The 12,920-nt window shown below is 52.9% G+C and overlaps 6 protein-coding genes across 6 annotated transcripts; all 6 read left to right on the plus strand.

Annotated features, from left to right (window-relative positions):
- Positions 1 to 1,089: 1,089 nt before the first annotated feature.
- B0H18DRAFT_898969 (uncharacterized protein) lies at positions 1,090 to 1,492 on the plus strand (the record flags this gene model as incomplete). Its single annotated transcript, XM_048041436.1, has 2 exons — positions 1,090 to 1,228; positions 1,299 to 1,492. 2 exons carry the CDS (start codon positions 1,090 to 1,092, stop codon positions 1,490 to 1,492), a joined length of 333 nt encoding a protein of 110 aa, XP_047884261.1.
- Positions 1,493 to 2,182: 690 nt separating this feature from the next.
- B0H18DRAFT_832186 (uncharacterized protein) lies at positions 2,183 to 2,506 on the plus strand (the record flags this gene model as incomplete). The annotated part of the gene is made up of 2 exons (XM_048039410.1): positions 2,183 to 2,344; positions 2,411 to 2,506. Coding segments are annotated over 2 exons (258 nt in total), but the record flags the coding sequence as incomplete, so codon positions are not given.
- A 21-nt stretch (positions 2,507 to 2,527) lies between these two features.
- Positions 2,528 to 2,862, plus strand: B0H18DRAFT_832201 (uncharacterized protein; the record flags this gene model as incomplete). The annotated part of the gene is made up of 2 exons (XM_048039411.1): positions 2,528 to 2,584; positions 2,635 to 2,862. Coding segments are annotated over 2 exons (285 nt in total), but the record flags the coding sequence as incomplete, so codon positions are not given.
- Positions 2,863 to 3,344: 482 nt separating this feature from the next.
- Positions 3,345 to 6,120, plus strand: B0H18DRAFT_964807 (uncharacterized protein; the record flags this gene model as incomplete). The annotated part of the gene is made up of 12 exons (XM_048043201.1): positions 3,345 to 3,654; positions 3,690 to 3,857; positions 3,907 to 4,071; positions 4,143 to 4,232; positions 4,280 to 4,411; positions 4,477 to 4,646; positions 4,696 to 5,064; positions 5,118 to 5,357; positions 5,409 to 5,591; positions 5,648 to 5,709; positions 5,772 to 5,897; positions 5,943 to 6,120. 12 exons carry the CDS (start codon positions 3,345 to 3,347, stop codon positions 6,118 to 6,120), a joined length of 2,193 nt encoding a protein of 730 aa, XP_047884264.1.
- Positions 6,121 to 6,878: 758 nt separating this feature from the next.
- B0H18DRAFT_1132018 (uncharacterized protein) lies at positions 6,879 to 8,810 on the plus strand (the record flags this gene model as incomplete). The annotated part of the gene is made up of 9 exons (XM_048035521.1): positions 6,879 to 7,029; positions 7,085 to 7,195; positions 7,244 to 7,421; positions 7,476 to 7,890; positions 7,944 to 8,017; positions 8,091 to 8,304; positions 8,358 to 8,531; positions 8,591 to 8,698; positions 8,766 to 8,810. 9 exons carry the CDS (start codon positions 6,879 to 6,881, stop codon positions 8,808 to 8,810), a joined length of 1,470 nt encoding a protein of 489 aa, XP_047884265.1.
- Positions 8,811 to 9,194: 384 nt separating this feature from the next.
- On the plus strand, positions 9,195 to 12,117 carry B0H18DRAFT_1132019 (uncharacterized protein; the record flags this gene model as incomplete). Its single annotated transcript, XM_048035522.1, has 12 exons — positions 9,195 to 9,504; positions 9,565 to 9,801; positions 9,854 to 9,931; positions 9,990 to 10,156; positions 10,212 to 10,361; positions 10,437 to 10,790; positions 10,836 to 11,066; positions 11,136 to 11,288; positions 11,339 to 11,409; positions 11,466 to 11,558; positions 11,615 to 11,961; positions 12,011 to 12,117. The coding sequence occupies 12 exons, from the start codon at positions 9,195 to 9,197 to the stop codon at positions 12,115 to 12,117; spliced, it is 2,298 nt and encodes a 765-aa protein (XP_047884266.1).
- Positions 12,118 to 12,920: the final 803 nt, after the last annotated feature.

Below are 12,920 nucleotides of genomic sequence, written 5' to 3' on the forward strand. Positions count from 1 at the left end.
GCGGTCCACCGCCAAAAGTTGTAGGTATGAGCCGAAAGGGTAGATGAAAGTATTAGCAGTTCAAGTTATGCGTGTAAATACAGGCCAATCGATGTGAATTGAAGTATCCAACTGGTATGGCTGAGCATGCATTTACTCACAATTCGCAAATGTTGGACGTCCATTCGTGCAAATTCGAGCGAGGGAATTGGGGGGGTCAAGTAAATGGGGTGTCCAGGAAGTTGACGCAAATTTGTGAGAATTTGCACAAATTCGCATGGGGTGGGTTTCCTGATGAAGTTCTCGTACCAGTCAGACGAACACGGCAATGCCTTGGATGGGAATGGGGAGAAGATACACGGTGAGCGTTATTGTCTCTTGTGCTGTACGCAGATACATCTGACAACATGTTGCAGATACTCCGAACTCAAATGGGCAGGACGAACCCGGTCTGCGTCGTTCAAAGCGCTGCCAGACTTCCAAGAAGTCGACGCATCACCGGGTCACTCAGACGGCAAAGCTCGACAAGCAACCCACTAAACCTGGGAGAAGAGCAGACAGAGAAGTCCTCCCTCCCACGCACTGTAAGAGCGGCACCTCAGTCAAGAGATGGGTCAAGCGTCGAGACCAGTTCAACCAGTCGACGCCAGCCATCGGAGCATTCTTTGCCCGCCTCTCTGCATCTATCGACTTAGGCTCAGACGGCAGCCGCTCTCAGCTCTCGTCCATACGGGTGCTGTTAAAACAAGGAGACCATGGGAGCGGATTCCTCGACAACACTCTGGAATCGATTGTTCACAGATGTTCACGAATTACAACTGCCGACAAATGCGTCAGTTTCCTCCTCATCATGCATTACATGCAGTTGGTGTGCAAAACCTCAAAGTCAGTTCAAACATATTTGATTGTTCCGTCTATTAATCTGAAGTCTCTGGGACAGCATAAGACGCGCCAACGACCTGAGCGTCACCCAGGTGTATGAGAAGTATATCCAGGGTCGCCAGTTTGCGCCGAGCGAACGAACATTTGTGTACTGGAACGAGATTGGAAGCAAATTCTCGGCAATCGCATCAGGGGGTAGGTTGCTTGACATTACAGCGACCAAGTAATATGGCTCATGCGCCCTCTCTGGCAGGATCTATCTACGCTGTCCTGCTGGTAGCTCTAGCTGATCAGCGTAAAGAGCTCGTACAATCAGTTGGTCTCTTTGCTTGGACGGTCGCTAACGTTCTACGTGATCCCGACCCAAGTGAGTACTTCAACAAGTCGCGGTCACTTGGGCGGCGGCGCAGCTCGCCGTGACTAACATAGGTCTTCAGATACTACGGCAGGTGATATAGTCATTCAGCGTATCATTCCGGCTATAGAGCGTATACGAGGACAGCTACCTCTGCAATTTGACGCGCTGTACTCTCCTCAGATGCTGCTAGAACTTGGTGTGTCGTCGGACGCGCTTGATTGCTCCAATCTCGAGCACTCAGATAAATTGTTCGGCTCCTTGATACTCAAGTGAGTTTCCAGAGACGTTTGAAACGCGCTATGCTGATTATATATGGTGCTAGCAACTTCACTTCCGTGGATAGGAACAGGGAAATGTGGGCGGCTTGCCTACTTCCCAATGCCAATCCCCCCAGCGACGTGGTTCCGCTCACCCGGGCCAGTCAAAATCTCTTCCGCAGAGATGCCTACGTCGAAGGCGCGATTGACCCTCCCTCTCCGTTGTCTGATGTGTACGAAGATGAGGACGAAATCCACGGCGAACAGCCCGATGTTGAGATGACGAATCACAAGATACCGGGCACATGCATCGTAATGACGGACGTCAATCTCAGCCTCGATGGGCATCGTGCGTACCCGGTGCCTAATGACCCTGAAGAAGCATTTGTTTGGACGGAGACTCAGCGATTGCTGGCTGCAGCAGCGCTGAAACCCGAAACGCCGGAGGCTTTGCAAGCCCTGGTATGTTCCCTTCATTCGATCATGCAACCGTGTAGGCTCATTCTCATCGGTTGCAACCTATCTGTAGCTGTCTCCCACTGTTCAAGATGGCACTAAAGGACGGAAAGCCAAGGAATACGTTGCCATTAGGCCTGGCCTCGCACCGTAAGCGAATATCCAACTGTTAACTCTGTGTACCTCACGGTTTGAAAGGGGTCCCATTCGAATCCAGGACAGTAGGGGGTCTCTCGTGGCATGCCTGTTCACCAACATGCCGCAAGAGATCCGCGAGATGCTCATATCCAACTTGGTTGCTTGTTTCGAAGATCAGGGGGAGAATCTCAGAGAAACGTGCTCCTCATCGGAAGGAAGAGATTTCAGCTTCCCCGCTCTTCATTTCGCCTGGTATAACCGGCACGGGACAAGGGTCAGTGCCTCCATTCAAGTCTCTAATGTCCGTATGATACCTCTTGCTGAGGATAGGCTATCACAGGGCCATGATGTGCCAGTCGACGCACACCCAATACTCATTGAGAAAGACGACAATACTCGAACGAACTACGGCCAAATGCTTCCCTACCCGTCTCAAGACACCGGTAAATACAAAGACATCTACGACAATTTGCAATCCGTCTTCCAAAACCTGTTTGAATGGATGGCAGAGCAGGTATGTGGCTCTATCTACCCACTGAACTGAGTGGTTAAATATATATACAGCTCAAGGAAACGCTTTGCTTGGACTATGAAGACCTACGCATGGACGCGGAGGTATTACCTGGGAATGCCAGTTCTCTGGTCTATCCCTTCCTGTCACTTGTCATCAACCTGAACGTGGCCACTCTGGCTCACAGAGACAAGCAAGATAAGTCACTCTGTGTCGTCTTGGCGGTTGGAGAGTTCGACGGAGGCGAGCTCTGTCTGTACGAGCCCGGCCTAGCCCTCGGTCTTCGAAATGGCGACTTTGTTGCATTTCCTTCGTCACGCATTACTCACTTCAACCTCCACTTTACCGGGCGTCGCGCGTCCATTGTTCTGCACACGGACAGAGAGATAGACAGGTGGACAAAGGAAGGCCGTAACGGCTGGGCCGGCAATTCACATTTTCGGTAACCTTAGCGCCCTGTACGTACGTTATGCCCTGGGCAACCTTGATTACCTGCCCTGCAATGAAACCACGTCTCCTTGCCCGTTGGCTATGTTGTGGAAAACCGCCCTCATGCTCTGCCGCTGCCCATAGCTCTTGCAATCGCTTGAGACTATAAGCCCTTCGTCGGTCCTTCGGAGAGAGCGGACCTCAGTTCCGCGCATCTCCGCGTCTCCGGTTCAGAAGCTCAAGGTTTAGCGTTATCGGCCAAAGTTTGAAGGTAGACTTTCAACCCCTAGTTCATCATCTTTGCTCAATCTTTTCACGCTCATCGTCTCACAACATGGGTTCGCGCAATACCCGATCATCTGCGGCCGCGAGCAAGGTCAAGACCCCGGCGGCGAGCAAGGCGAAGACCCCTGCGGCGAAGAAGTCTGCTGGCACAGGGGTGGCAGCCAAGTCTTCGACCAGCAAAGCTGATTCTCAAGCTGGTGCTGTACCAGCCATGAGCTATGCAGCTCGGCTCAAGGTTACGAAGGAGGGGCTGCGACCCGCATTCTCGCACATGACGGAGAAGGAGTTGGACGCACTGGCTCGGTCGACCATGGCTCAGGGGTCCAAGGCGGTCTCTGGTGAGAAGGAGCGTCAGGAAGGTACGTCCCCTACATTACTTTGTCACGGTACACAGCGCTACAGAGAGATGCAGATGTCCAAGCCAAGAGCAAGGCCATGATGGCCGAGGAGGAGGATGAGGACGTTGTTGAGGAAGGGTCAAAGGCTGGGGGATCTGACGACGGTGCTGGGTCTGGGACCGATGAGCTAGTGATACCGCCGAAGAGCGAAGGGAAGAAACCAAGTAAGTAAAATCAGTTCAAGTGGCGAGGGATGGTCTGAGGCTGCTCCAGGGTCACCGGGCAAGTCCACACCCATTACCAGGCCGCGCAAGAGGAAAAACGTGCCTTCTTCCGACCACGAGGACAGCGATGGCGAATCTGGGTCAGAGAAGCCCGAGAAGAAGAAGACCAGGACTCAACGTCAGGATCAGTCAGCGGAACAGGCAACAGCAGCGGGTGAGTTTGTCAGATAAGTTTCAGGATTGCGCATGTGCTGGTAAGATATCATTCATAAGAGCTATCAACAGGTAACAAGCGTAAGATCGTGGAGGTCACGATTACTTCTCCGCCGAAAACGCAGGCTCCGAAAGATGAGCAATCTTTGACCGCACACCTTGGTGAGAGAGCATAGCGTCCGCACTTCAGTAGCCTAACATTTTATCAGGCTCGAGGACTGCGAAGGCGAAGAAGAAAGCCGCTCCCATCGTTCTTGACAGCACAGATGAGGATGAGCTGGAGACCAGCGACAAGGAGGGGGATCCCCGAGGGAAGGAGACACGCTCATCGAAGGCTGAAGGTGAGTACAACACATTCCGGAGAAGGTGTCTCCATATGGTCGACAGGTTGAGAGACGTTTGACAGGCAAACGTGTGGCAAAGGGCAACTCCAGCAGGAGAGAGCCATCTCCCATGGACGTGGATGACTCACAGGACGGAGAAGGCTCTTCGTACAAGGGCTCGGACGGCGATGGCGAGGACGAGGATGAGAGCGCGGACCAGTTGTTGTCGAAAGACGAGGAAGCTCCGAACGAGGTAAGCCATCTCCGCCAGTTGAACTGTGGGCTGAAGCTTTCTCGGTCAGATGATTGTGAAGATGGAGGAAGAGTCCGAGTCGAAGGGCAAGAAGAGGAGGCAACCGCGGAAGAAGGCCGACGCGAAGAAGTCCGATGCGGGCAAGAATGAGCCTACCGCTGGCGCGTATGAGAAGCTCATGGAGGACGTCGACGTCCGCAGTCTTCTGGGGAAAGCCCAACAAGAGCTTAGGGTGTACCTTGCTCTGGAGAACGCTTGGCCTCGTATGAAGAAAGGCGTCTCCGAGAAGCATGCGGCGACTGCCGACATCGTTGAGCGGCTCATAACGAGCAATGTCAGGTACCAGAGGGAGGACTTCCAGAAGAAGTTCGAGCCCAACTGGGCCTTCCAGAAGACAAAGAACAAGATCATCGCATACGTACGTGTTAGCTCCCCTCATCATTCAGTACTAACCATATTCACGTTTTCCAGGTGAACAAGGCTGCACCCCAGCTTCGGCAGGAGCTCAAGCAGAAGGCGAAGCGCGTGGTGGAGAAAGAGTTCTTGTCTATCAGGCTGCCCGAGGTTGGGGCCGACGGTAAACCGGTGGATGCTGTCGAGCGCAACCAGAAGGTGAAGAAAGCCCGGGAGAATCGCATCAAGTTCTTGAAAGACAACAACACCTTTCACTACGGGCAGCTTGTGCTACCGGATCCCGAGGTTGACCCATCGGTAAGTCTTCGATCTTGAGCTCGCGGTGTGCTGCTAACTGACGCCACTCAGCTGTGGGAGGAGCCAGACCTGGACATGCCGTTCCATGGTCTGTGCGTGGCCGAGGTCATCGCTAACCAATGGTTCCGCGGACAGAACCCGGACGCGTTTCGCCCGGCGTGCAAAGAACGGTTTGACCTTGACGGTGCGTTGAAGACCATCCCAAGCAACATGATTGCCCTGGCGTGCAGTGCGGTGAGTAATTATGCCTACTGATGTGCCATTAACAAGCTTGACGATCCGAATGTCAGATTCTCGTGGCCTTGGACGAGTGGATGAACGACAACAACACGGTGGAATTCCAGGAGAAGGTGTACGCCCCAGCGTAGGCCACATATTACAGTCATCTCACAGGATAGTTCTGACACTCAATAGGTACGATCGCCTGCTGTCTGGCGTGGAGATGATCCGTCGGTTGGCCAATCCGAACAACAAGGACTATGACGAGGGCTGGGAAAACCTCTCGGAGTCCCTGAACGCCAGTCTGTCCAAGAACATCAGGTAGGCGGCTGACTTTATTTGATTACATTTCTAACAATTGTTCAGGGTGTTCGCTGGGCTTCGGGTGGATTCGCAGAGTGGGCAAGGCGAGGAGAAGTCCAATGCGGACCTAGACCCTCTCATCAACGCTGGGAAGGTGAAGGCGAGGTGGCGGTCGAGGGGTGGTGCTCCCGACAACGCTCAGGCTGGGCCGTCCAATGCTGCGTCCAAGGATAAGGCCTAGGTGCGTGGGTTATCTCATCAGTAGGTTGCAAGACTGAGCTATCCACAGGGCTCAAATGTTGGAGGGTCGCTTGTAAGATACTGTCTTTCCCCTCTCTCCTCATCTTTGCTGGCATCGTCTTTGCTGGCGTCATCCTCATGCGTATCATCTCCGCTGGCGTTATTGTGCTCTGTTGTTGTACCGCTCTCCGCTGCCCTCCAATGATATCCAGCCCCCTCACGTTGTATCCATGTCCACCGCATTCGCATACCCGTCGTGTAGGATTGCCGCTGTGTACCGTCGCCCATCACGCCCATGTACGAAATCGATATATTTATGACAGCTAATTCATGAATGTGCGTTATCCGGGCGGGTAAATAAATTGAGGAATAACAACCCTGAGGGAACAGCGGCCCTGAAACCGTGTGCTTTGAATCAAATGAGAGAGAACAAGAAAGTCATTAAACATATTTTTGCTATTCTCTGAAGACATTTCAATCATACCAAACTCAAATGTTCCCCGTGGAGAGCGCTGCTATGGATGTATTCATAGTAAGGACCAAACAACAACAACCTGATTCAAGCAAACGAGGCAATCTTGCAACTGGTTTGATAAATTTCTGACACCTTTAAACAGGGGTACTTGTATTGAGTCGTGTTTGAGCGGTTTGGTCGCTTCAAACCGGTTTGGCTATCTTCAAATCAATTCTAAGAGCTCCGGCCCTGCGGGCGGTTTTTCCTGATGTAATTGTTTCGACTCTGATCTCGTTTGTTCCAGCATGATCCTGGCAGCGAAAAAGCGCAAGCTCAAACTGAGTGTTGCGGCGATATGGCGCGACTCATTTGACGGCGTCGACGAGCCACCGAAGGTGCGGACATTCCAAGACTGGAACACAATGGGTATAAAGTTCACAAGATTAGCTGGTGGCGGTGAGCGTTTCCATGCACTTAGAAACAACTGACGGTAGGCTGATCATATGCACAGGTTCTCTGTATCTTCTTGTCCTGGTGGCAGCAAAGAACCTCAGGATCCCAATAGGAACGTCAGACGGCCACGTCGCTGAAGACGTAGGTAACCTCATGCGTTGGCCGAACGGTAAGCCTCGACATGCACTGCTTAATATGCCGTACTGACTATCTGTAGACACTCCGGAGGGCCGCAAGGTCGTACACGTTCTCATTCCCGCACTCGCGCTGCTGCGCAACACCCTTACACTCCGTCTATCGGACATCATACCTGTGAAGCATAACAGTTTTCTCGGTGACGATGACTGCAGCAATATTGACGCGTCCGACAAGCTGTTTGATGGGCTTAAAAAGAAGTGAGTGTTTGCTGAATACCTAGGAAGTGCTCGTGTTGAAGCACATACCTCTAGCGCCTTCTGTCTAGTACCTCGCTGCACGGAGACGTGGAGAGCCTGTTACGACGTTCCAGACAGGCTCTTGAAGGGAGCTTCCACTCAAGGCGGCCACCCTGACGGAACAGACGATCTGGCTGGGTTATCACCTCTAACCCAGCCAGATTCCACGTCTTCCAGTCTGCATATCTCGCCCATGGTTCTCTTCTCCACGCTACCGGAAGAGACCATGCACCATCCATCAATCCCTGTGCCGGTGAACGCGTACAACCAGCATCTAGTTCATACGACGTACAACGCTCAACACCCAGACAACACCAGGTACCCGTTGTCACGAGGCTGCAACAAAGATAGCTTTGCATGGACAGAACGGGCTAGAGTCAAAGCCGGCAAAGCGGACGCACCTGCAAGTCTGGAAGAGTTCCAAAGTTTGGTACGTTGGTTGACCGTGCCATTACAAACTTGCGCCGACTTATATTGGCCCAGCTCAGCAAGCTCTATGTCGACGGGAAGAAATCCAACGACGAGGTGTACATCAGGGTGCCTTTAGAATGTGTTCAGTGAGTATATATAGTACATCCTGTTCCGTGAGACCGTTGATTTATGAGCCATGCTCGCCCACGTACTCCTCAGAGATGTCTTGACTGTTCGAGACGCAGACAACAATCTCATGGTGTGCATCTGCACATCCATGCCTGCGTCTCTCAAGGTTGACCTCACCTCACAACTCGTCGCCTGCTTCCCCATCAATCCCTTCAAGACTCTTGATACCGCCACGCTCAGTTGCGGTCAGCCCATTGAATTCGCCGTGCTGTATTTCACATGGTACAACAGACACTGCACCAAGGTACGCATCGCTGATTGCTCAATTCATTTCAGACAACTGACACTTCTCTGGAGGGTCACGATGCGCCTGTCGATGTACCGCCTCGAATGCTCAGTCGAGCGAACTGTTCTAGAACTAACTACGCTCAAATGCTACCCTACCCATCGAAGGACATCGAGGAGCACAGGCCGATATACGACGCTCTGAAGACGATTCTGAACAACGCATTCTGCTGGATCGAAGAGACTGTGAGTTTTTTTTTTTGGATTTGTATTGAATGCCTCAATTCCTCGTACTCTTCATGCAGGTCCGGAGAATATTACCCGAAGAATATTCATACTTAGATGCTACAGCTAGCATTCTGCCGGATCACCATACCTCCCCTGTCCACCCGTTCCTCGGTCTCGTCATCAATGTGAACGTCGCCACCCAAGCGCACCGAGACAGCCACGACGACTCAATATGCCTCGTACTTCCCATAGGCGACTTCGAAGGTGGCGAACTCTGCTTGCACGAAGCCGGCCTAGTCGTACCGCTTCAACACGCTCACCTATGTATTTTCCCCTGTATCGCTTTACTCATTACAATCTACACTACCGCGGCCAACGCGCATCTGTCGTTTTACACTCAGATCGTGAAATGGCCAAGTGGAAGGAGGGGGACTTTAATGGGTGGGCAGCTAATACGAATTTCTGCTAATACTGTATTTACATTTCTACGGTTCACTGTACGCTCATGCCTCTGCAATTACTCACTGCCCTAGCTGCACTTATTTACACTGTCAGGACTTGGTCGGACATGTCAGCCTTGGGGCACGCACGCCGCACTCGCGGGAACTTCGGAGAGTTCGCTTGAGGTTTGTTTACACCCGTCCTGTCCCGTCCTTTCTGTGTTTTCGCCAGCATCGCACCATGTCCTCTAGCCCACGCGCTACTCGATCCACTGCCAGGAAGCAGGAAGAACTGGATAGTGGGCCGACGACAAGGGCTGGCAAGTCGCGGGATCAGAAGTCAGTGAAGTCAACTAAGTCACCCGCGGCGAGCAAGAAATCGACCTTGGCAGCAAACAAAAAATCCGCGACAGCAAGGAAGAAGTCCGACAAGGGGGCAGGCGAAGGCGACGGCGGCGAAGGGTGGTCAACGACGCAGCAGAAGCAGCTGGATGAGCTGCTGAAACGCAAGGCGGCGTTGCAGAAGGAGCAGGACGATGAGCAGCGGGAAGGTACGTGCACCGCCAGTGTGAGACCCTGTGCGAGAGTTTACATCCCAAGCTCGGCATCAGACACTCGCAAGCGTGCGGCCGCTTTGGCCATCGAAGAGCAAGCTTCCGAGGACGAAGACCCGCAGCCCGTGCGCAAGAAGAAAAAGGTGCTCCTACCGGCTTCGGAGTCGGACGATGACCACAATCATGATAGCGGCAATGGAGGCGAAGGTGAGGAAGCAGGTCAGGATGACCGAGAGCAGGAGCGCAGCGATGGCGATATCGCAATGCAGCAGCCTGCGCCGGCTCCATCTCGTCGTGAGTACAGTAAATCCTGCGTGCACATACTCTGACCTGCGCCTCCTCTCAGCTAAACCCAGGCCAGCCTACAGGGGTGCGGGCACGGGCAAGCTCACGGGGGGAGAGCAGGTGATCGCAGAGAAATTCGGTGCGTACTAGTTTACCGCTGTACGCTCATCACTCACTGAACTCGGACCCGATTGCAGATGTTGTTCAGACAAGCAACAGAAATCAGAAGAAGTCGGTGGAGATGGACAGCGCGCACGGCGATGAGGAAGGCAGTGACGAGGAGTTATCGCAGAAGAAGGCGGCTTCAGGGAAGAAGGCGGCTCCAGCGAAGAAGGCAGGTGGCGCTGCAACTCAGACCAGCAAGGTACGTATGTTACCTCATATTGACTCATACTCACCCACTGCTTGTGCGTTACCAGACAGCGTCCTCGAAGGGCAAGGCACGAGCCTCAAAACAGGATTCGTCGGACGAAGATGATGATGAATGGGCGAAGGCCAAACACTCAAGCAGCTCGGAGGCTGGGAGCGATGATGGAAGGGGGTCAAGCTCGGATGAGGACGATGTCATAGTGCGTTGACCGTTTCATTGACACATACTATCCCACTAATGATACGGAACCTGACAACACCGCTGGACGAGACAGGAGATGCCGCAGAAGAACGTGAAGAAGGCGCGTACCTCGCAGAAGACCAACCCGAAGCCCCGTGTCCGCGTGAAAGTTGCCGACCTGGCCGTCGACATGAAGCCGTTGGTCGCCATGGCGCAGAACTGCCTACGCAATATACTGGCTCTCAGCACCGCGTGGACGTCGGACACGACAATCACGAGCTCCCGCCTCGTGATGAATGAAGAGCTCGTCGGGGATGCCCTGAGAGCTGCGCGCGACTCCGTGGACAAGGACGGCAAGAAGATGGTGACGGTACGCACTGCATACAGGATGTTGAGACGTGGGGAAAGCCCGGAGAATCACGCCCAGCGCAAGCAGGTCAAGGATTTGGTACGTACTTTACTGAATTCCTCGATTGTAGTTGACACTCTGCAGATTTGGACCATCGCCTCGCAGCTTCGCAACGAGGTGAAAAGAAAGGCGAAGGTCATCGTCGAGCACGCGTACCGCTTGAACGTCGTGCAGGGCCACAAGCGGACTCAACTTGCGACCTGGCTATTGACGACGCATGCCATGAAGGTGAGGGGTGGCAAGCGAGGCATCCCGAATTTTGTGTTCGGGGACATCCAGGTTGTTTGGGACGACAAGGATAACATCAGCAAGGAGGTCAGTCTCACTGTTCACTGACCTTAACATTCCTCCGTTGCACGATGCATGTCTCATGTTACGCATCAGAAATCGCACGTCAAGGCTGATACACCTTTCCGACACCCCGCGATCGCCGAGATCATCGCACAGCAGTGGTTCATGGGCCATGCCAAGGCAACCACGCCGACGGAGGAGTTCAGCAAGGTCCCAGACAACCTAATTGCGTTAGTGTGCAACTCCGTAAGTGTGTTTCTCATTCAAATCCGTAGTATTCAATTTATTTTGTCCAGATTGAACTTGGCTTGAGGGAAGTCGCGACGAACACGGCTGTGTCGTTCTCAAACAAGGTGTTCGCACCCAAGTAAGTTGATTGTCATCTTGACGTTCATGCATGACCTAGTACTGACAATCCTACAGATGGGACGACCTGATGTCCATCCTGGAGGCTATGGAGCACAACGCGCCCGACTACTACAAGGTTACGAAGAGGCAGCTGTGGGAGAGCATAAGGTGAGGTCGCAGTGCCAGTGATCCGCGGTGCGTGGCAGCTGAATCAGTCGTTCCAGGGCGAGAGCGGAGAGCGGCGGTGACATCAAGACCAAGGATAGTGATGACGAAGATGGCACCTTCGTCAACTGGTCAAAGCTCCAAACCGTCGCACTTGAAGCCGAGGAACCTGCGGATCAACATGACGCTGGCGCTTCTGGCAGCGGAGCGAAGACAAACCCCGCATCCGCCAGCACGTCGCGGAGGAAGCCTTCGTCCAGTGGTGCGACAAAGAAGACGACGGGGCACACGGGCAAGCCGTCATCTACATCGGCCGTTCCTGCGGCAACAAGTGCCCCGAGCTCACCTTCCAGGGCGAAGGCGAGTTCCTCGAAAGGGAAGGCCGTTGGCGAGGTCGCAGAGCCAGGTGAGTGGAGCACATTGATAATGTGCAACCTACTGATGCATAGAACCAGACGCCGCTTCAGATGATGACGACGGTGATGGACGGGTCACGGACGACGGACGCGCACCAGGAGCTGAGGAGCTCGACCAGTTGGATGAGACCGAGGTCGCTGCCTGAGGGACTGCGGTGATAAGTCGTAGTGTACTGTTCAAGTTTACGCTTTCCGAGGTGCGTCTGTGACTTCTACAGGACCTCATTTATCAACGCTGATTTCTATAGAATACCTACTATCTACATGCTACACGTCTACATACCAAACTCGGAAAGTGTATGTACCATTAGTTCTCTTCAATGCTCTGAGGTTTGTTGTGGGCTTGTTCTGCTCTGTCGTATGCTCTGTTGTACTGTGTCGTTCGTCGTGATGTTGTATTGTAGCTGTACACCATGCAAATTTGATCTGATTACCAATGCAAAAATCAAAGCCAGAGAGAATGAACTAGTAAGATGCCTTGACACAAAGACGTGTTTCACATGCACCTTGCTGTCAAGGATAATAAGTAATAGCCCCAAATATCACACCCACCCTTGCTGTTAAGGACAGTAAGTACGATTAGTAATAAAAGGCTTTGTAGGCAGGAAAGCATACCATGAACTACAAGTAGTCTGTGCGGGGCCATGACATTGACCTGTTGACAAGGCCCTCATGCCATTTACGTGCCTTGGGTGTCTTGGTCGAGCAAAATTGGCAGGGGACTTGTCTTTTAAACCAATTGTACTTGGGCGACTTGCACAAGGCGCTCAAGTAAAATGCTTTTTTCCTGATGACGATCCGGTTAAGGTTCTGGAAGTGTTCCCAGACGAACCTTCGAATGCCAGGATTCTGCGGAATGACTTCGCCACCGTAGTCGCTAGCCGGGCCTTTGAGCGGAACGTCGTCGATGTAGGGTACAGTGTGTTCGGGAGTTTCGGGCTGAAGTATA

Source organism: Fomitopsis serialis (assembly GCF_022376445.1).
Source record: "Fomitopsis serialis strain Sig1Antser10 chromosome Unknown B0H18scaffold_761, whole genome shotgun sequence".
Lineage (NCBI taxonomy): Eukaryota > Fungi > Basidiomycota > Agaricomycetes > Polyporales > Fomitopsidaceae > Fomitopsis > Fomitopsis serialis.